At 42.9% G+C, this 23,315-nt stretch overlaps 1 protein-coding gene across 3 annotated transcripts in view; it reads right to left on the bottom strand.

Annotated features, from left to right (window-relative positions):
• The window catches only part of sez6a (seizure related 6 homolog a), a 91,056-nt gene extending 77,152 nt beyond the window's left edge, over positions 1 to 13,904 (bottom strand). For 2 of the 3 annotated variants that reach the window (XM_027158694.2, XM_027158696.2), the window contains exon 1: positions 13,413 to 13,904. In XM_027158694.2, coding sequence (XP_027014495.2) covers positions 13,413 to 13,518 — 106 coding nt within the window. In that variant the 5' untranslated portion in view covers positions 13,519 to 13,904. The remainder of the gene's footprint in view (positions 1 to 13,412) is intronic. The other variant, XM_027158695.2, reaches the window with a different exon arrangement.
• Between the last annotated feature and the right edge of the window lie 9,411 nt (positions 13,905 to 23,315).

The following is a 23,315-nucleotide window of genomic DNA, read 5'->3' as shown; positions in this document are numbered from 1 at the left end:
CGCGCCGAACGTAAAGGCCTTGTGCTAAATTTTCGATCTGCGCTCTTCTTTCCCATGGCTTGATCTTTCATCTCTCCTGGCCTTAGGGCGTGAAAAAATAACTTGTATTTCTAGCAATTTCTACCACACGGATCTTCTCCCGCGAGGTAGTGGCAGCCTAATTTAGCAGCCCTATTGTGCAGCTTCCTTCAGCGCCGCCGTCATCATCAGCCTTCTCTTGTGTGGGTAATCAGCGGGACCCGACCGAGGGCTTTAACAGGCTTCTGGAGCACGACCCTCATCACACGAACACATCTAACCTCCAAATCACTTCAAAACTTCATATCAGATATCAGTGACGTACTGTAGCTGCTAATTTACACTCATTCAGACACAGAAGTGGTGACTTTCCAGCGATGTTACCTAGGAAAAAATAGAGGTGCCTGTGTGGGGCGGGTCAAGCAGATCTGTCAGGATAAACTGTTTTCATCCACCGGCTGTGATTATTCTCCTCTTTCAGTGGCTCTGTCATGCTCTGAAAAATCATTCTGAAGCTTGTGTCCAGAAACACGTGCAAAACACATCAGATCTCAGCTCCATAATCTGTCAGCAGAGCCTTTTTAAGCTGGAACAAGCATCAGGCTTATTCTTCGAAACGCTTTAAATCCACTCGGAGAGCAGCGTCCTGCCGTGTACCACTGATCATTTCTACCTGGTATAAAAGCTTTGAGTCGTTCTGTTTGCTGACAAACGGAGGAAAAAATACAGGCTTAAGATTGACTTGGAGGATTCGCCCACAGGGTCTGCTAGGTTCTGGAAATAAACGTGTTCAAATCAGACGAGCTGATCGTACGTCACGATTCTGAAGCCTGTGGCCAGAAAAGTGTCCAAAATATGAGATACTTTATATATATATATATATATATATATATATATATATATATATATATATATATATATATATATATATATATATATATATATGTATATATATAAAAAACTGTCCCACTTTTACTTAAGAAAAAAAAAAATCTTCAGTCTTTGCTGATGATGAGAATTATAGAAGTGAGACTGGACACGTGTATTTTTGTGTGTACATGATTTATCTGACATTTCTTTCATTAAAACAAAACAAAAATAAAAACAGAGACGGATTGACGGTGCAGAAAAAGAAACTGGGTTCTGCTGTAGTGTGTGTGTGTGTGTGTGTGTGAGAGAGTGTGTGAGACAGGCCTCGTTAAATCATTGCTCCTCTCCACTCAATTCCACTCAACTTACTGTGATGATTACCAGGAAATTGCATCAACGTTATAAATAGCCACGGTTACATACGAATGACCGACATTTCTGCTTCTCTCGGGTTCAGAGGGTTCTGCAGCGGAGACTGAAATTGGCTACGGCAGAGCGGCACTCGTATTTAGACCGCCATACGGATACGTCCGAGCCGTGACGTGACACGACGTCCACACGTGCTCTTAATCACGTCTGCCTCGTCACTACCCTGCCCTGTCACTCGAACCGGGTACGTTTTATTTCCCTGTGGTGTCAGGGATTCCATCTGCGCTATAAAATCCCATACAGCGCATCTGAACACGATTCCTCAACGTTCTCCCACGAGGAACCACGACAACGTCGAATCCACATACCCGCAAATCTCAGACGAGCAGAGCGACCGCTGTGGCGACGCAATAAACGCTCAAGCCTCAACGACTGCGTGCGGCTAATCCACTTTGCCTAGCAGACACAATCCGGCGTAGAGAGCGATCAGCTCGTTCCAGGAAAGAGAAATCCTGCTCCCAAATCACACGGGCCGGATTATCAGGCAGCGCCGCACAAATGCAAATCATATCAAATCATATGCATGATTTCCCACCGGTTCTCACTAACCATCAACTAATTAGATTTAATGGTGTATTATGAAAAAGAAAGACGGAACAGCAAATCAGAAAACAGCAAATTTATTTATTTATTTATTTATTTTACTCCCTCTTACTTTTAACCATGGAAACCATGAGAGGAAACCATCAGGATAGCGAGCGAGAGTGAGTGAGTGAGTGAGAGCCACGTGGATATACGCAGAAGGCACGAAGAAAATAGCTGACTGGCTTGTAGCTTAAACAGCTAATAAACAGAGGGGACATGGAGACAGAGCAAGAAAAGAGCTGATGAAATGGATAAAAAAAGGGTCCCGAATGCCTTTTTTTTTTTTTTTTTTTTTTTTTTTTTTTTTTTTGCAAATAAGAGCTCAGCAGCAGTGTGACCCGGTTGCCTGTGCTGCTACAGAAAACCTCAAAAGTAATCTCACGCGCTGGAACATTTATTGGTGGTGGGCAGTTCATTTCAGTGAAGGAGCTGCATCTGGCTGCTCATGCTGCTCGCTATTCAACCGTTCAGGATGGAAAAATTTTCCGTGAAAGGGATTTGCTTTAGTCAGAACAGCACTGATTTCATTCAGTAGCACCTCAGTGTCTTCTGGATCATATCAGGAGCGGCCTGAACTCTCCAGACCGGAGCGCTGATGTCCAGTAAGTTCACAGGAAAGATGATGTGAGGCTCGGGTGGAGGAGCCGTGACCTTCCTGTTCTCACTGCTTAACCCCTTTGGTGTGGAGTTTCTACTTTCAAAAATGAACATGAACACAAGCAAACAGGGGCTACATGTGTCTTCCATTCACACCGTCAGGTTTTCAGATGAACTTGACTAAAGTTCCTGCGCACCAGATGAAGAGATTCCAGTCTCAGCATTCCTAGGTACCTTTCATCACCCTTTACCAAGCTCTGGAAACCTTTACATGTCATCAGCCAGCCAGGGAAAAAAAATCTGGCGGGCCAGATCCGAACGTGGATCCGTGTAGCCCAGGTGGTCAAAAACTGCACCGACAGACTACGGGCACGGCATGAGAAGTGCCTAAGCCTCGCAAAAAGTGCCATGAGAAGTGCTTCAGCCTTGCAATCAATCCACAGTGGCACAGAAGTAAACAGCCCCGCTAACAGAGGCAGCGTGAGAGACGCTCAGGAGATGAGGAGGAGCCTCTGTTCATTAAGCTAAAGGTAATTGCATCGGAGCTGCACGGCTCACTCAACTGAAGGGGTCTGTGGAGAGACCTCTGCACAGCTTTAATGCCTTTCATGCCCTTGGATCAAGGGCTAGAAGTGTCATCTGTGACGGGGCTCTGAGTGTTTCTCTAATGCCTGGGGGAACAGACAGACATGTAGGAGGGCAGGAGGGGTCAGGAAATACGTCAGCGGTACGAGAGACTACAAGCGCCAGCACTTTGTTATTCTGCTTCAGTCTCAGCAACAAAAAAAACAAAACAAACACCGACACAGCAAAAGAACATCTTCTGATATGCATCATGCCATAACCACAGTAAATATTGGATCTTCCTCTGCCTGGTGCTGCTGCCGCCGCCCGCCGCCACTGTTTTTACATTTTCTGTCCCCAGAGGCTTTTCAGGGGGATGAAAAACCCCCAGAACTGTTCTGTATGCAAAGGAACTTTCTGTGATGCATAAAACATCTCAAAGCAGAACTGCTACTGTAATTCTCTACTGGAGTTCATCTGCAGCACGACAACAGTCATTATCCGAGTCTCGCAGCTCAGCCGCTCCTGTTCACACGCAGCCTTTTCTGAGGAATGTAACAAATCCCAAGAGATACGAGAGCGTTAAAGCCGAGCGTCACGACCAGCCGCGGCTCAAAATCTCTTCAGGTGGTTAATCAACAAAGCTTTAACAGCAGATATATGATCAGGACCTTTCAAATATATCAATTAGTGCAGACTGGACCAGAGTGAAGATCTGAGCCAATGTTAATTACAGTACGTGAGCGCTGCAGTTTACCTTACACAACCTAGCTAACTAAGGACCCGAGCTACTGCTCTGAACAGTAATTAGCCTAATTAGCTCGCAAACCAAATGCAGGTTCTAATCACGCAATCCGATCATTTCTAATGATCCCGACTCCTTGTTTTTATTCACACAATACAATAATCAGCCTAATGTTAGCTAGCATCCGTGGAGACTAGCAGTAAACACACAAGTTAACTTTAGCTAGCGTGCAGACGCTTTATAACGCTCTAACAGTAAAAAAATAACACTGGCTAATGAATTGCTGCCGAATTTCATAGAGCTTGGTTAGCGGTTGTTGGCTAACCTTTCTTCAGTTGTTGTGTCGAATAGCACGGCTAATTTTATGTGAGCGCTTGATAATTAACATAACATCACATTTGCACATCGATACAGAGATGCCGAGACATTTCTCAGTGAGGCGAGAATAAAACACATGCACTGTCAAGCTAAGTAAATGAAAAGAAGAGTAGTGTTGATATCACGTGAGGTTTTCTCTCTGCTCTTGACTCGAGGACCAGCGGCCTCTCAGGAAAATTAGGAGCTGCGTTCAGATTAGAGAGTCATCATCAAGCCTGACGGTGCAGCATAAAGGCAGCTGGAATCTAAAGTGAAGCCGTAAAAGCAAAACACTGAGGAACCTGAGAGACTGACTCTCACTGCAGTGTCACCCAAAGCAGGATTTAAGTGCTTCTCATGCTAACCCCAACAGCTAAAGCCTTTTATTTATAGCGGCAGACGAGAGCATTTCTTTATTGTTTGTGGAGGCTCAGTGGATAAGGTGCTGTGTTAGTGGCCAGAAGGTTGTGAGGGTAAATCTCATGACTGCCAGAGAGCCTCTGATGGGCTCTTCATTCCTCACTGCTCAGGCTCTGGGCCTAGAATTCATTCTGGACCTTGAAAAAAAACCCCAAAACTTTGGAAACAACTAAGAGAATGAATCTGATCTGAGACGAAGACTCGAGCACAGAGCAAGAGAAGATCTGCGGAAGCTGCCGAAGAGAATTTAAACAAATCACAGGAGACCTAAAAAAAAGAAAAAAGAAAAAGTGGAATAATTATATTATCACACATTATTTTCATTGTTGCACTAAATTTCTTTACCACGGCTGTTTCTAAATACTTTGGAATTGATTCGTCAGCCGAGATGCATACATTAAAAAAAAAAAAAAAATCTTTCCCCTGAGGAGCCCAAGCGCCTGTCTGTACCGCTTACAGCTTGAACCGTCCCTGGTCCTAACATCTGCCAAGCACAAATTAGACAATCTGTTTAAAACAAGGGGGCACGCACACACACACACACACACACACACACACACACACACACACACACACACACACACAGAGGGACTTGCTTTGTAACTGGAAAAGGCAACATATCAAGCTTAAGTGCCGTTTAGCATCTCAAAGCACAGCTATGGAATAAAACAGTGACACAAATGTAGCAGAGCTTTGAGCGAAGTTACAGTTTGTTATAAAGACGGTAACTTCGTCCTCTTCCTCATCCTCCTCCTCCTCCCCCTCTTCTGCTGTCTGTTCAACCGTGACGTGTAACAGACAATTTTTTTGCATTTCAAACAAAAAGGAACAACTAAAACTTTCATCGGATGTTCGGCGCGTTTATCGTTTCAGAAATATCCTGACTTGTGCATCCAGAGCTGGACAAACATGGCACTTCTGTCACACTTTGGGGACGTGTTTAGTCACAGCATTCACCGGTGCATGTCAGCTTCAGCTGCTGAATCACTTAATGTGAATCACTTAAAGTTGAGTCATTTCTCATCCTAGAAATTATTTCTCTCTTATTGTGCGTGTGTGTGTCTGAGAGAGAAACAGTGTGTGACGAGTCAAGGTCGAGACAAACCCGTTTCCATGCAGTGCTGCGTGTGTTTCTTTTATCTCGGCGCAGTGCTTCCTGCCAGGCCTTTTCACACAGAGCCTTTACAGACATGTGTAGGTATAATTCTATATAAACAGAGACTCTGTCCTTGACCTCTCAGTATAAGATTTAACTCCTTTCATTTATGAGCCGCCAATACTGCACTGACGTGTGCTTCATGGTCATGCATTAAACTTTAGCTAATCTGGAGACATTTCTGTTACAGCTCACTTTAATTCATCTCCTAGTGCAGGCTTTACTGCTCTCGCTCTCTCTCTCTCTCTCTCTCTCTCTCTCTCTCTCTCTCTCTTTACCTAGAAATCACTCCAGTAAATATCCATCTATCCATCCATCCATCCATCCATGATTAGCTAACGTCGGAGACACCAACCCAATAGCTAGGAAAACCATCCGACACCCCAGACAGCTTTCGTTAGTGTTGTATTTGAAACTTTAACATCCCGTGTGTTCTCCATAGGAACAACACCTCACATGTACTCGATGTATTCAGGTTTATTCCAGTCTGCAGCTAAAATCTACACCGAGCATACGACATATAATAAAGCTATAGGGTGGAACGGGGTATACAAAGATCTTGAAGGTCAAATAAAAAAAAAGGCAGAAACTTTTAAAATTCTCCCCGCGAGCGTATATCCGAGGCAAAGGAGGGGAAGCTCGCGAAAACAAAATAATGAAATGTCACACATGGTCAGGGAGGATTAGGAGGTCGATAGGCTGAAATGTCGCATATTAAAAGTCAAAATGTCAACTCTTAATCTCCCTCCTAAATACCCCAATTTCATGGTGCTATGACTGCAGGTGCCCAGCATGGAGAAAAAGCCCAGCTCTGTGTGTGTGTGTGTGTGTGTGTGTGTGTTTTTGTTTTGAAGCGTGTTCATACATAATGAGAGCGGATGTTTTAAAAAAAAAAAAAAAAACTGGCTCGGCCACCCATTGGGCTTAATTAAAAACGTTAGACGTGGCGAGGGACAGAGTAAATAGCCCCAAGAAATGCATACCAAGAGCTACACATTTTTATCCGAATAAGACCTCTGGGTTTCACCTGTGAAGACCTGTGTGTTTGTTGTTAAAAGAACAAAACTGGTAGCCCATCATAAAGCCCTGTCTGTGCCAGAAAAGCAAGCCATTTTGAAACAGGAAATAGTGACCATGGACCAGAGAAATTCCACAATCACTGTTCAAAGCTGATACAACATTTGGAACGTCCCGAGAAAGAAAGAAAGAAATCACTAACAAGCAGAAACGGAAAAGGTCATCAGTGGCGAGTAAAACAGCAGCAGCTGATGGAGGCAACGTCGTGAGAGCTGAGAAGAAAAAAAAAACCCCACAATCTCCAGGCAAATACCTAATTTCCTGAGGTCTAGAGATATGGACCAAGAACCACACGTCTTCAGATCTACCACAGACGCTTTGATCTAAAGACGACAGACCCTCAGATCTATTACAGTCCCTGACATCTACAGCAAGACTTCAGACCTCATGATCTAGAGCAAGACCACAGACCCTCGGTCCTCGAGATCTAGACCAAGATCATGTTCCCTGAGATCTCGACCTATCCTGAGGACCCCATTTATAAACAAGCATTATTATTAATTATTGTTTTGTTTTAACAATAGGTCACATTTAGCTTAGGTTGGTCTTATAAAGTTTTTTTTTTTTTTTTTTTTTTTTTACGGTGATAAATAGCACCTAAGAAAAGTATCACAGGCGATGCTAAGATGTATTAATGGCACTCCTTCTGAAAACCCACTCCATCAACATCACGCTGACCAATTACACCGCCTTCACTACTTCCAGAGCAAGGAAAACAAACATTCCTTCTTCTATCCATCTCAATTACAGCTGTGTGTGTGTGTGTGTGTGTGTGTGTGTGTGTGTGTGTGTGTGTGTGTGCGCTTCTGGGTTTGTTGTGTAGTCTTAATGGTTTGGTAGCAGGGTTTTAGAAGTAGGAAGGGGGGGAAAAAACCTTCTGGTAAAACTCAGAAATATCGTAAAACACACACACAATTTTTAAACGGAAAAGACAAATGCACCGTGACCTTTGACCTTACTTCAAAGGCTTTTCAAGGCTTTTGGCCGCAGCTCGTCTACCACGTGTTATTTTTTTAGTTAACAGACACTGTAGGCGTTTGTGGTGCAAATTCATCCACGCTTTGGTATAAACAATCCAACCCCATCGATAGTCCTGGCTTTAGTTCAGACACACTTGAGTTATGAATCCAGATGATTGAAGTCGAACAACGAAGAGTCATTTGGTTTCATCTGTCTGACACTCTGGCTAACTGGCTGTATTTTAGCCTCGTCCTTGGCTTTCATCTTTTGCTTTTCTACTGAAAGGTGCGTTTGATCACTGGCTGTTGTCTGAGTGCGAATATTTGAAGTATCAATTGGGGAACAGTAACATAGCTTTGATGTAGTCTGTCCATCATGGGATTGTCCTTGAACGAGGCTTGTTAAAAAGTCAAAGGATGATGGACATGCTGTTCATCGTTAGTCTCCTTTTGGTCTATGCTTTTCTCTCCACTGTTCACGATTACACACGAGGGCGTGGTGATACTTGATACAATACGTCATCATCATCATCATCATCCCACCGATTAGGATGTATTTACACCGTTAATGCACTTGATTGCAGCTTCTTTATTTTTTCCGAAGGGGCGTCCGTGCGGTCTCACAGGTCATGAAGCCATTTACTCCACAAACCCACTGATCGACCTGTTTACCTGCAGCCTTTAGCGCATCACGCTCACGCAGATGAAGGGCCGCTCAGATCGGATGCGGCGTGGCTGGTGAGGAAGGAAAACCAGAGCTGACGTCGAGATGCTAATCGACGTAGAGATGTTGCTAAAGCAAACGACGTGCGCGATTAGCCGAGCGAGCGTGCGGTCTGGCAGCCCTCAAAGAAACACCCGCTACATGTTCGTTTTTCCTTTCTTCTTTCTGGTCCCTTGAAGTGCTCAGATCAATAAAGCAACAGGCGCTCGGGGACCGGCCTGCACAGACCGAGCACCAATCATTATTCTGTTGACAAGGTGTGAGACGTCTCTCTCTGTCTCGCTCTCTCTCTTGTTCTGACACTCTGTACAGACTTTCAGGAAATGCCTTTAATTGTTGAAGTGTCTGTGAATGATGGTTTTACTCCCGGCGGTCATTTCTTATCCTCTGTTGTGTGTGTGTGTGTGTGTGTGTGTGTGTGTGTGTGATTTTATAATACCAGCCTTTTATGACCTGTCTTTGTCTTTTACTATCTCATAGATCTTCTTTTATGAATGCGATTATCTGTTGTACTTTAGTAGATGTACGCAATTAACACATTTTAAGGCGTTACCCCTCTCTCTCTCTCTCTCTCTCTCTCTCTCTCTCTCTCTCTCTCTCTCTCTCTCTCTCGCTCACACACAGTAATGGTCTTGGGTCAGAATACACCATATCCAGTCGAGTCATACTGCTATAAGGTCAAAATGTCGTCTTTGTCTTTTTGGGTTTTTATCCTATCTCTTTTCAGTCTTTTTTTTTCTTATCAACCTGTAAATCATCCTTCTGGAAATAATATTTCATCCGAAAAACAGCCATTTACAGTAGTTTTCTCCGTGGACTTGTTTCTTTCACCTTCAGTCTTCCCAAGATGTTCATCTGAGGTGTTGACTAATATATCTTGGGTCTGATCTCAAGCAGTGTTTGGTGTGTTTACGGGGTGTGTAATGTATGAATCAGATATGGATTAGGGCTTTGACTAGAACAACAATAGGGGACTGTCACAAGTCTCTACATTCCACAGGATCTTCTAGGACCAAGAAAGAAACGTGCAAATGCTGGAAAAAAAACAAAAACAAAACCCTTTTCACTAAAGCTACTTGGAAATATTTTTATTTGGATGACGTTCTATCCTCGCTTTGTCGTTGGCTAAGGATCCGATTCACAAGAACAGATATCCTCCTCCTCGTCCCCAAAACGCAATTTTAAACATTTCTCAAGGCACTGGCAGTAAAGACAGAAAAATAGAGGCTCACGTGCTGAGATCATCACCCAGGCCAGGAGCACAGACGCTGTAGCAGGAATGTGTTCATACACCTTAAAACGAGTATTTTAACTAGAGTACATCAAGTCTAATACTGCAACAGCTACAGGATATGGTCAGACCTGACTGAAATGAAAGGCCAAAGGATTCAGTTAGACGGTAATTAGGTGGATTTTTGTTAGATCTCATGGACAGTGGAGCTGTTATGAGCATATTTCATTCATGAGATGATGTTCTTCGGCAGAATACAGCCGTGAGGAATAGATAGTGTCTTCAGAATCCTGGGATTTGACCTGACAACATGGCAAATGGTGTTAGAATATATATATATATAAGAAGAAGAAAGCCTTTGAGCTCAATGATGCTTCCCCAGGCGTCGAGGGGACACTTCACCCTAAGAGCAGCAGAATTCCAGTAGACACCGAGTGAACAACGCTGCAACACCAGTGACGTGAGGAGGACTGGGAGCGGTGCTCAGGTGGCCTCTTTACTTTCTACACCCGCAAAGCTGACACCAGACCCGGCACAAATAAGGGCATTCCGCCATGATTGCTCTCATTTACAGTTGACAAGCTAAAAGAAAGCAAGGCTAATTACAACAGTGCTCAGCTGCTGAATAGCCCTTGATGAAGTTAATCACCGGTAATCCAAAAAAACAGGTGTCGGAGCACTTTGCCGAGCTCTGCTTCTGAATGAGATATTCAGTGCTGTGAGTGCAGCAGATTGGTTGGCTGTTTGCTGTCTATGTCCCAGTCCTCCACACGCCTTTGCCCGTTCGGTGCGACGGCACGGATGCCAGCGAGATAATGACACGAGGAACAATTCTGCCAATCTGTTAATAGAATTCAGTAACGTCCCGTTTAAGCATAGACACCGAAACACTCGCTAAACCCGAACCCGAGCTGAAAAAGCTTTATCCTCTGATAAGTTTTTATTTTCTTTTAACCCGGTGTACAGAATTGATCGGCTTGTAAGCAACTCCATTTTTAGAGCTTTTATACAGAATTTTATTGTATAATAAAGTCTGCTCTCTTTTAAACAAATACAAACATAATTTGGAATAAACAATTTTTTTCAATTTAGATTTCAATCGATTATTTATTATTATTATTATTATTATTACTATTATTACTATTATTACTATTATTATTATTATTATTATTATTATTATTATTATTATTGAGATTATGGTCTTTTAATTTATAGTTTCATTCATTTTCATTCATCTTTAGTCACTTCCTGTGGCTTTAAATGAAGAGTAGTTTGTTTAAATTTTAGACTACAATCCAGTAGACAATAATTTCCACTAGCTGGTTGAAGTAGAGGATTTCTCGCATCCTGCTGTGTTTTCTCAAAAGGCTGACTTTTATTTTTTTGATGGAAATTTAACGAAAAATATAGCCAGAGAAATCCTGAACACTTTCCTGTAGAGGAGCAACTTCCTGTTACGAAGCCCTGGCACTGGAGACTCCTTTCTGTTGAATATCTCCTCATAGAAAACTTCATCCCTATGAGTATTATAGATTGTGCTATTGTAATAAACAGTGTTATAGAAAATGAATCAGAGATAAAAATGAGAATTGAGGCTTCACCAGTGGGCGGGGCTTCATACAGACTTCACTGTGATTTCTTTGTGTTCTACTTCAGAGGCTTTCATGCCCAGCTCGAGGTGTAAAATTGTGTTTTGAAATTTAAAAGCAATTTACTTATTGAACGATCAGCTCGAACGATTTAAACGCTCTAAAAGGATCGAGAAACGCTCAAGTACTGTATCTTCAGTAGACATCATCACCTCACAATTAGTCCTTTTTTTGTGCACTTTAATTGATCTCTTTGTCTAAGGCTTGGCTCGCTGCCTCAAAGAGTGCAACAGAAGTGGAATTTATATTCGCTCACTTCAGCAAAGCGTGAGAACTGCTGGTGAAAATGTGCCGAGCTCTGCGTCTAGCGAAGGTGTGCGCTTGGCAGCCGAGTTTAGCCTCCTGTGGAAATGTCTATAATTTAGACAAATTTGCAGTTTGCAGAAAACCAGTGGAGTTTTTAGGAAACAGGGAGGTCAGGAAAGTACTCGTGTGTGTGTGTGTGTGTGTGTGTGTGTGTGTGTGTGTGTGTGTGTGTGTGTGTGTGTGTGTGTTAGCAAATATCCCTCAGATGTAAATAAATAAATCATTAAATCCAGTAAATAATCCTAAATAAAATATGCACTTATATATATATATATATATATATATATATATATATATATATCTTCTAGTTTAATATAATTATAATAAATATAAATTCCTGACTGTCATGAATTATTCTGGAAAAAAAAGTCAGCCATTTATTTGTGTTTTTGTTTATAAGACGAAATGGAAGCAGCAGCTTCATACAGGTGAAGATTAAGATGGAGTTTAAACACTTGATTGGTATAAAAATGCTACTAAGTGTAAACAAGAGTTCCCTGTGTTTTTTTTTCTTTAACGTAAGAACATGACGTCACAACACTGCAACGATCGTCACCTTGGCCTTACAAAGATAAATGAAGATTTTGCGGCACGTTCCTCAGCTCAGATATGACCGGATGTCTGTAGTCATCACACGTTAATATTTTCAGGACGGATGGAATATAGGTCACGTGATCGCCCAAATTGTATCCGCGCATTTTGCAGTGCACTTGGTTTAGTAACAAGGGCGCTTTTATTTATTTATTATTATTATTTTGCTTATTAATAAACAAGATACATCTAAGTAATGATTTCACACTTTTGTTTAAAAAAAACAAACAAACAAAAAACCACAAAACAAAAACCACAACGCGGGATGGTGCCGAGTGCTTGATTTGTCCCCGGAGGTTTGACCGCTTTGTTTGTCTATATAACGTCTAATAAATCACGTGTGGACTTGCGTGGACACGTAGGAGCCTTTATTTTCGGTGCAGTTTATTAGGGAGCTTTTAAGGTTGTGTAATCCGGAGCAGCTCGAGAGGATTAAAGCTCTGGTGTCATGTGGTTTCTGGGTTGTTGTGCTCAAATACTGTCCTGTGATGCAATCAGAGGTTTTTTCCCCCTCCTGATTTGTTTATTTAAGATCTATAAAGACATTTTAGAGTCGTGGCTCGTAAACACCGCGTGTTATTTAATTCTTTTAGGTCCGGCTCCCCCCCCGTATGAAGCTTTTGGAAAAGGGGACTTTTGTAATATTTTGTAATATTAAATGCTCCATTTCTAACTTTGTCCTGCTCGTCGGTGCTGCGAGATGTTTCGTGTTGGGTTTTGATTTAAGGGAGACGGGTTTAAGGGATGTTCTGAACTCTTAATTCACACAAACTGACCTGTTGAAGTTTCCCTGGAAGGTCTTTATTTCTTTAAATATTCTTATTTTTCTACACACACACACACACACACACACACACACACACACACACACACACACATATATATATATATATATATATATATATATATATATATATATATATATATATATATATATATATATATATATATATATTTAAAAAAAAAAAAACAGCTCCACGCCTATTCATGACGCCTTACTGCACACGGTGCCGTGCCACTCCACGCGCCCTGGGTTTCCATCCGTAAAAGTTCCACGTGCGTGCACACGCTGAGCAGGTTGTCGCGTGCACCTGGGTAGAATAAATAACGTACAAGACAGTAGGGTTTCCTTACCTTGGCCTCGCGAGCTCGACAGAGAAGCAGTAACGATGAGCGCGAGAACGAGCGCGTGGGACCGGTCTGCACTTCTCACGGGCATGACCGCTGTACCGAAGCGCATCCTGTGATTCTCGTCGTGTAATGTCCTCCAGAAAAATGCAAAACGTCGCGAAGATGATGTGAAGCGTCGCGTATTCGCTCTTAAACCGGAACGGTCCAGGGGTGAGAGAGAGAGAGCGGATTAACCGCGGATTGTGCTCGCGAACAGTACAGAGCTGAAGCAGCGCGTGCGAGATTCAGCACTGGGCAGCGCTCTGTCTCGCGCCGTGTCAGTTTCAGCACCTCGGACAGATCCTCGTTGTTTGCGCGAGCGACTCGGGCAGCTCCTCGCGCTCAGCCGCGTCCACTTCAGCAACTTTCCAAAGACGAGCGGAAAAAGCCTATTTATGGCGCGTGAGGCGTCACGTGCACGCGCGCTCCGAACGCTGTCGCCTCTTACGTGTGGGAAGTGTGCGGACGCGAGCGCGTGACTTCGCATCAGCGCGAAGTTTTTTAGCACGTGAGTCTGCACGCCACTGACGGTCCCATCACACGGTGTAAAATAAAGCGGTGTAGGAGTTGATGCAACACCGTGGGAATTTATCACTTTATCACCATAGCTGTTAATTCAGCAGCGTAGGTGTTGGGAAGAGAAAAGGGAACTGCACTTTACACCCACGCCCGGGGTGTTACTGCATGTGCTGCTTGTCCCTGTGTCCACACCGGGTTACTCTGGGTTCTCTAGGTCCTCTAGGTTCTCTTGGTTCCACCAAAAACATCCTAGTAACTCCAAAGTGTCCCATGAATGAATGCCTGTGGCCTTGATGTTCTGGTGTTCCATTAAAAGGTGTATATTCCCACCTTACCCACAGTGTTCCCATCACCACCACCATCATCACTATCACCATATAACCACCATCATCACCTTTGTTACCACCATCATCCTCATAATCACAATCATCTCACCACTGTCATCATCATACCGCAGTGCTGTCTAATACTTCATTCTGATTGGTCAGTAAGTGTTGGTTATCTGTAACAGCATATGTTCAGTGGATAATAAAGTTCCTTTGTGATTAAGTGATCGTGATTAACTGAACCTGACTATGGCACCAGCTTTGAACTGCTGTTACGGAGGTCAGTTTTGCGCTCGGTTCTCCATCATTGAACATTTGATGGCTTCAGCAGAAATGAATTGGTGTTAAATCTACAACGAACTTAAATTATTCTGATCTATAACTTTCTCAAAAAGCTCCTGGTTATGTCTATGTGCATGATTTATAATCACACTCTGATGTCACCCAGATGAGGCTGAGGTTCACTAATGACTCTGGTTCCTCTCAAGGTTTCTTTCTCATATCTTCTCATGGAGTTTTTCCCTGATTCCTTCGACTCTGTCTTGCTCATTAGGGATAAATACAATTTTAATTTAAGCTTTGTTATTTCTATTTTAATTTGTAATTTGTATATTTTTGTTAAGCTGCTATGAGACATTGTCCATTGTTAAATGTGGTATACATAAAATACACACACAAACACACACACACACTGATCAGCCATTATATTAAAGCCACGTGCCTAATATTGTGTAGGTCCCTTGTATATCTATATAAATCATTGTTTCTATAGTAACAGCTAAGTCACAGGGACTCACTTGGCATCAGTTATTTAACAAAGATTTTTTTTTTTCCAGGTTGCTATGGTCAAGATGTGTAGAAAAGCACATTTATTTGTAAAAGATGTAACAGCACAGAGAAAGGCGAGAATGTGTAATCCACGTCATGCAACATGTAGAATAATAATAATATTAATAATAAATAGTCATCATCATAATAATCTATAGCACTAATGTTTTAAAACTATAAGCTGCATGATTTCCTACATGAACACGATCTTTATTATTTTGAATAGTTTGAGCCTGTTATAACACATTAATGCTTTAAACACAATCCTGAAACAGATGATCAGAGGAGGTTAGAGTTTGTGTGGAATAACCACCCTTTACTATCACAGTGATCATCACATCCAACCCAAAACCCATCTTTGATAAAAACCTAATGTAAATCTGTATCTGTTTATACCCCAAATATCTAGATGTTGGTGTTATATTAAGTGGCTTTGGCCTTTTCCAATAGTAATAATAATAATAATAATAATAATAATAATAATAATAATAATGACTATGACTATGTCCCTGGAAAACAGTGGAATTAAAACCAGATGTAAAAGTGATGGCTCTGTCAGTAACCCCACAGCCCGAACCAGACAGTTACTGCAGATGTGTGTGTGGGATCTTTCTTTATCCCGTATACTTAGCTTCGTATCTGACCTCACGCTCCCAGACTCCATTCTGTGTGAACTGTTTAGAAAATCTTTCTCTAATAATAAATAGATTATATATCATCTTAAAAATAATAACATTCATCAATCTGCCCAATTGTTCTATATAATAGTGTTTGTATGTAATCTGCAACAGCAAAGCAAGACCATGTGGAGATCTCTGAGGAGCACCGATATGAAGGCGGTGCTGGATGCTTCAGCGTCCGGAGGTGGCTCGACGTGAAGCTCGGTGAAAAGCAGCGCCCTGAGAGGCTTATGCAAACGAGAGGCGCTGTACATACACCAACATTTACTATGTGTTTCTGGTCCATTAGCTACTCTCATTATCCTTTCCATGATTAGACTCTACAAACATAACCTGCTAACCATGATCAGCTCTGCCGGGTCTCGCTGTCGTTAAAGGGGGAATTCTTCTTGGGTAATGAAAATCGGCGGCGTGAAATGAAATGACCACCGGTTGAAGGTGGCCTAATGAAGTTAGCATCGTAGCTCTGGGATCAGAATTGTTTGAACAGACAGCTGCAAATTCATTTAGTGCACAATTAAGGTTCATGAGTTCCCATAAGGCAGGTTAACAAACACTTAAGCTTAATGAGGAGGCAGCGTTTTACTGAGTGTATAAGAAATTAGCGGGAAAAAATGAAAGTTGAGGTTACAACATCGTTGTGCAATAATTCTGGTAACTTTGTGTGGATGAGCTTCTTCAGCATGCCAATGGAATCAGCACAAAACACACAACTCACGAAGACATTGGAACGATTTAATCAGTCGTTTATTTTCAGCCTATAAACTGTGTAACGCTGCTCGGTCTGTAACACAATATCATAGGAAAATAAAGTATAAATAAATATACAATGATAACGTGTGGTAAAGGAAATGTACCTGAGTGATTGTAAACTACAGTGCATAGTGAGCAGAGATGAGTGAGAACGGCGTGTTGGTTATTAGTAACATTTCAGCACTTGTTGTATATTTGTACCTTTTACTTGATAGTGAGAGAAGTGTAATATGAGTGAGACACAAAATGGAGGTAAATCAAATTTATAGGTTTGGGAGAAATGACAGATTTTTAAAGAGGGTAAAATCAGCAACATGGAAGTGAGTGTGTGTGTGTGTGAGAGAGAGAGAGAGAGAGAGCGCACATGTGAGCCCTTCTTGTTCACCAACCTAAAATGTGAACCAGGCCTCATGACCTTCCTTAGCCACCAGCCTTATTTGTCTCAATAAGCTCACATCATGTGCTCGAGCTCTATTAAATAGTGTGTGTGTGTGTATGTCTCTCTCTCTCTCTCTCTCTCTCTCTCTCTCTCTCTCTCTCTCTCTCTCTCTCTCTCATTTCTCTCCATACTGCTGGATGGATTGCTCCTGATGAAGTCATTCTGGCTGTGCACACCATCTGGCAGAACAAGGGAACTGAACACTTTTCCTCTCACCACAGAATTTACACCTCACTTCACCGACTGTTGCTGATGGACCTTTTTTTTTGGATTCCTCAATTATCAATCTTTTCCAAACATGTATTTATAGAACCACAGTAATGATAATATTGCCGTTCTTGTTCCTCGACTGCACTCTTACATGCGAGTCCACACGATGCACTGGATCTGTCTGAGACTCGGCTGACTGACTCCAGCACAGGAATGCAGCCGCCAGAGTGTCAGTGATTTAGAAATAGTGAGAACTTCCTCCGTCATGTGATATCGTCAGCAGGGAACGGAGTGGAGCAGATACAATCTGAGCGCGCTCACTGGAGAATTTCACCTTGTATCGGGTTCACTGCAGGACTCACCCTCATATTACCATCGCACACCTGCTCCACACGACACGGCGAGCCGCACCCCAGACAGAGGCGGACCTTACAGCCGACGAGAACAAAGCCAATTTTTATTACTGCTACTAAAGTATGCGTGTCTTATTGTTAAGGTTATTACACAGTAAGGATGGAAGCTTGTTAACAGAATCATTTTTTTTTGTTTCTGTTATTTCTGTCCTCATACTCAGCTCCACCTCGTCTCACCTTATTAACACCACCGGTGTCTTGAGATGTGTCTTCCTGTCAATTTTCATCCACTCGTCCTCTGACTGGGTGAAATTCAGCTCGAGTTTGTGCTGCTATTCTGGTGGCTATAAAACAATCCCTCACCTTGCGCCGATTGTGTCCTCATGAGGGGAAATATCTGTGTAGAACCTAATAAACAATGATTCATTAGCAGTTATTGGTAACTAAGCACCTTTAAGCACCTTTAATTTTCCAGTGAACCCTTCAGGAACGTTTAAGGAACCTTTCTCTTTTCCCTCGTGTGTATGTTTTCTGCAAACTCCGTATTACTTGTAGACGTTCTGCTATTTTTTCGAGTATAAGCTGATATTAGTCCTTAACAAATGCTGTATACATCGATCAGTTAATACTAATCAGTAGAGCTTCAGGACAATAATGAAGTCTTTATAACTTCTGTGTAGTGGACCTGTCAGTCATGTTCTAGACACGCCCACTAAGATTCACTGCTAAGGAACAGAGGGAAAGGAAGAGAAAGATACATCATTAGTGGCGAGAGTGATAAATCAAAGCTGTTTGGTGGGAAAATACAGCAGTCAACGTCCTCCAAGTTAAAGGTGATGATGGAAAGCTTCAGGACAGGAGTTTGTAGTTTTCATCCTTGCTGCTGAAAAGTGTTTAAGGATCACCCACGAGCTTTCGAGGAGTTTGAGAGCTGATCGATCGATCAAACGTCTCGGCGTAGGTTTGGAGCGTGTGCCAGGTTTTGTCCTGTCCACATTGACCATATGCTGAAGTCTTCCTGCTGTGTGCTGCGTGTCTGTTACCCTCCATCTGTCCTTCATGGTCCACAGAGAGGCTTCCTACCGTCCTCCTGACCTTGGCTGAACCTTGACCGTGTACCGTAGCTGTATATGCTGCGCGGCCGTCAGTGTGTCCTCCGCTGGACACAGCCTCGGTAGCTGTGGACCGAGTTGCGGCTCTGACGTGTGGCGTGTCGTGCTCTTCTCACCCTGACAGCTGTCAGTGCTTTCATCCGCACCAAGCCGGTCGACTGGCCGGGGATCATCTCAGCCTGTGAACATCCAAATCACGCTAACAGATGTGCGCTAATTAGAACGGAGGTTCAGATAACGCTGGTTACTGATTCACACAATAGGTCACTTGTAAAGTTTATTTACATCCACAACAGTGTTTAAACACCCGAGTCCATGCCAAATGTGTTCTGAACAACTAACATCAATTTTTAGGAGAGTTGGTGTTTATGAATGAAGTATGCATGGTTTATAAAGTCAGCAGCGAGATGGAGTTTGAGCTGCATCACAAATCTGTTTTTCCAGCTTTCTAAATGCACGATTATTTACATCATTTTTTATTTTAGTGTGTCTTTAAATAAACAACGGAGCAGATCGGAACTGATGTGTGTATGTGTGTGTGTGTGTGTGTGTTACTCCAAAAGGACTGACTTGTGGGTAATAAACTTCTCATGTCAGGACATGTCACACCTCGTGGACTTTTCCTGTAACAGTTTTATTTCTGTCTGATAATCAGAGCCTCTGCAGGTGTTTGGGGGGAAAAGTCTGTTTTTAGTGATTTGTCTGAATTTCTGATTTCTTTGGAGTCCTGCGTTGGTCCAACGGCCTGACAAGAACACACACACACACACTCTGACTGAAAACTCTTCAGGTCAGTTTGTGGGGTGTGTGTGTGTTTTAGTGCAGTCGGGCTGTGTGTGTGTGTTTTAGTGCAGTCGGGCTGTGTGTGTGTTTTAGTGCAGCCGGGCTCTGTGTGTGTGTGTGTGTGTGTGTTTTAGTGCTGTGGGGCTGTGTGTGTGTGTGTGTTTTAGTGCAGTCAGGCTGTGTGTGTGTTTTAGTGCATTCTGGCTGTGTGTGTGTGTGTTTTAGTGCATTCTGGCTGTGTGTGTGGTGTGTGTGTGTGTGTGTGTGTGTGTGTGTGTTTTAGTGCAGTCGGGCTGTGTGTGTGTTTTAGTGCAGTCGGGCTGTGTGTGTGTGTGTGTTTTAGTGCAGTCGGGCTGTGTGTGTGTGTGTGTTTTAGTGCAGTTGGGCTGGGAGTTTGTGTGTGTGTGTGTGTGTGTGTGTGTGTGTGTGTGTGTGTGTGTGTGTGTGTGTGTGTGTGTGTGTGTGTGTGTGTGTGTGTTTTAGTGCATTCGGGCTGTGTGTGTGTGTGTGTGTGTGTGTGTGTGTGTGTGTTAGTGCAGTTGGGCTGGGTGTGTGTGTGTGTGTTAGTGCAGTCGGGCTGGGTGTGTGTGTGTGTTTTAGTGCAGTCAGGCTGTGTGTGCGTGTGTGTGTGTGTGTGTGTGTGTGTGTGTGTGTGTGTTTTAGTGCAGTCAGGCTGTGTGTGTGTGTTTTAGTGCCTTCAGGCTCTGTGTGTGTGTGTGTGTGTGTTTTTTTTTAGTGCCTTCAGTCTGTGGGGCGTGTGTGTGTGTGTGTGTGTGTGTGTGTGTGTGTGTCTCCTTCACTCAGCTCATTCCTCGTTCCTGCCTCAGTTTTCCTGCTGTATGGATTTCAGTGGAGCAGAAATCTGGTTAATTTCTCAGGACACTCAGTAGCTTCTCCGACGTCAGACATACTTTCACTTTTATAGTGGAAGCACAGAATTGTGAATCAGTGTGTGTTGTGTGCATCACCGTTCTGTGTGTCACCGAAGTGCAGATTCTCGCAGACGCTCCTTTACAGATATTCCTGTCGGCCGCTCGTGTTCATTCACTCTCTACATTCACTCTCTTCGGCCCGAGCAGATGATTATTAGAAATCCGTTATGACTCGTGTTCGTGCCCCCAGAGATAAAAAGCTCTTGAGTAAAATGAGTATTGATTCATTTAAGAATTTCATATTAGGGTTTTGAAGGTGAACTCCAGCCTGAAGCTCATGAGGTACCTGGTGCTGTGTTTGGAGATTCTGGTGTTGAGCTCTGTTTATTCTGATGAGAACTTCCAGGTGGTCTGTATCTCTTAAAACGCTAAAGTGCTGCTGCATCGCTCACTTTACATAGGTTTTAGCTGGTAGTCGAACAGCATTGTGGGTAAATCAGTGAGGCTAAACCATTGTGTGGATTCTTTATTCGGATCGCTAGCTCCTAGCTCTAAATCCTGTGCTAACTTTAGCTAGTATGTTAGCACCATTCGGTGTACTGGAGGAAAGGGTTTGTGGAGAAAACTTCGAGCACTAAAGCGCATCTCTAACTCTTAATCTACCAAGAAGTGGGTTTCTTCTCCATGAAGTCCATCGTTCACATTGTCAGTACAGAGAGCCAGCTGTAATACTGTACATCTCAAATGCTTGATGCGGTGGAGGAGGAGAGCGTTTATTAGCGGTTTCATCAGACAATGTGCCTCTTGTGTCCTTCAGATCATCAGTCGCCCAGAATCCATCACGATTTCCATCTTCAGTTCTGTGTCTTAGTTTTTAGCCGTGAGCTCCAGGAGGGTGGCGTCTGCCAGCTCATTGGCACTGGACACTTTGGCGAGTCCACACTGAGTATTAGTTCCATTTAGTCCCACAGTGATCTAGCTCTTTAAATGAAAAAGACGAGTTAGTAATTGAACCACCGATCTGAAGGTTGTGAAGCCGCTGGGCTCCTGAACGAGGCCCTTAAACCTCCACTGCTCAGATGTATAAAGTCACTCTGGATTAATGCCATGAATGTAAAATCCAGTATAGATGTAGATATATGTGCTCCGTCTCACTGTGCTCCGTCTCACTGTGCTCCGTCTCACTGTGTTCGTTCTCACTGTGCTCTGTCTCACTGTGCTCTGTCTCACTGTGTTTGTTCTCACTGTGTTCTTTCTCACTGTGTTCGTTTTTACTGTGTTTGTTCTCACTGTGTTTGTTCTCACTGTGTTTGTTCTCACTGTGTTTGTTCTCACTGTGTTCTCCTGTAAGAGCTGCCATTAACCTTCAGTGGACAGGGAAGTGAGCTGAGAACGATCCAGAAACAGCTTGTCAGCTAATGGAGCAACATTTGTTGGATTGAAGCTCTTGAGGTGTCTTCAGACTTGTTGAGTTATTGTCTCATAAAACTTTAATGGTAGCTGATAGCAAAGTCAAGCAGAGACGCATCCAAAAACCTGCTGACAGACTTCTTTAATATCCTGAACCAGAGCCGAAAGGTAATAGAAGTGAAAAGCACAAAGAAATGATTTGCGACAGGTTGCTGACACGATCCTGGGGTGATTATTAAAACTGCTTATAGAAGCAATACAGCTTTACACTATTCATCTTACCTTCATCTGGCAAGTGTGCTTTTATTAACACCACCACCACCGACACTCATTCATGTCCAGCAGAACAGAGAGGGAGGGAGAGAGATGAACACAACAGGACTCATAAAGAAATAAAGCAGTAACTTATATGGACGTGGAAACGAGACGTCTTCTGCTTGGCTGGAGGCTTCTACAGGTATCTTGGACGTGTGTAACAAAGTTTTAATCAGCGTTAAAGCAAACTGGGCCACGGTGATTATTTAACCACACAAACGACTTTGACTTCGATAATAATGATAAACATCAAGGTGGATTTACTTTTAACTTCCGTTAATGAAATAAAGTTGGAGTTTTGTTTTATTTGGATTCTACAGATTTATACCTAAAGATGTTTCCAGACAGAATGAGTGAGGATGATGATGATGATGAAGCGATTCCAGGAAATGTCATGATGGTGTAGAAGTAACGGTCATGCTGGTAGCAGCACATGTCAATCTCATGCACATGCAGTCTTCGTATTTCTATCACTCCGACTTTTCATGTAAAAACTAATCCTGTCCAAATGGGGTTCAATTCACAATCCGGTCAACATCCGTTAAGACGTTTCAGTCCCGTTGGTCTGCGCTCTTCTACACCCGCGTACTGTGATGATTCATAATCACTCCAGAAGAGAACCATTTCTGTTTCAAGCGCTTCCTCTTTCATTTCCTCTCCACCGTCACCTCTGGCTTTCGTCTGAATCCACATCCACATGTCTATAAAGCGGTGATGTGACGGTGTGTGCTGTTATAATTCCAACAGAAAGACAAGTGGAAAGTGTTAAACAGAGACGTTTGCAGCACTGAAGCGTGGTTCGTCTTTTGCACTGTAATGTGATGCGAGTTTTGAGAGACTGAGCCTTCATGTGGCTGACAGATGGTGATTCTGGAGATTTAGCAGGGGGACAGAGCCCTACTGAGTCACACACACACACACACACACACACACTCTGGAGCTGTTCCATCTGTACATGTAGATTCGGCCTTCGCACTGAAAAAAAATCAGTGTTTATATTTATCTGCTGCTCTCCTTACAAGCCGTAAAAAGCTCTACAACAACACTGTTGTGTTTTTTTTCCATCACCCACACAAACTCTCACTCTCAGTCCAAACCGAGAGAGAAAACACATTCCCCATAATTCTGGCACTTGGCACTTTCTTCTTCTTCTTTTTTTTTTTTTTTATATATATATATAAGGGAGCGCTCAGCGATATTAACAAAACTTGAAATGAGGGTGAAAAAACCCCAAGCCTCATCTAAGCTGGACGTCTTTTACAGCCGG

Source organism: Tachysurus fulvidraco, chromosome 20, assembly GCF_022655615.1.
Source record: "Tachysurus fulvidraco isolate hzauxx_2018 chromosome 20, HZAU_PFXX_2.0, whole genome shotgun sequence".
NCBI classification, from domain to species: domain Eukaryota; kingdom Metazoa; phylum Chordata; class Actinopteri; order Siluriformes; family Bagridae; genus Tachysurus; species Tachysurus fulvidraco.
Note: the sequence above shows the minus strand (reverse complement) of the source record. Positions and strands in the feature narration are given on the sequence as shown.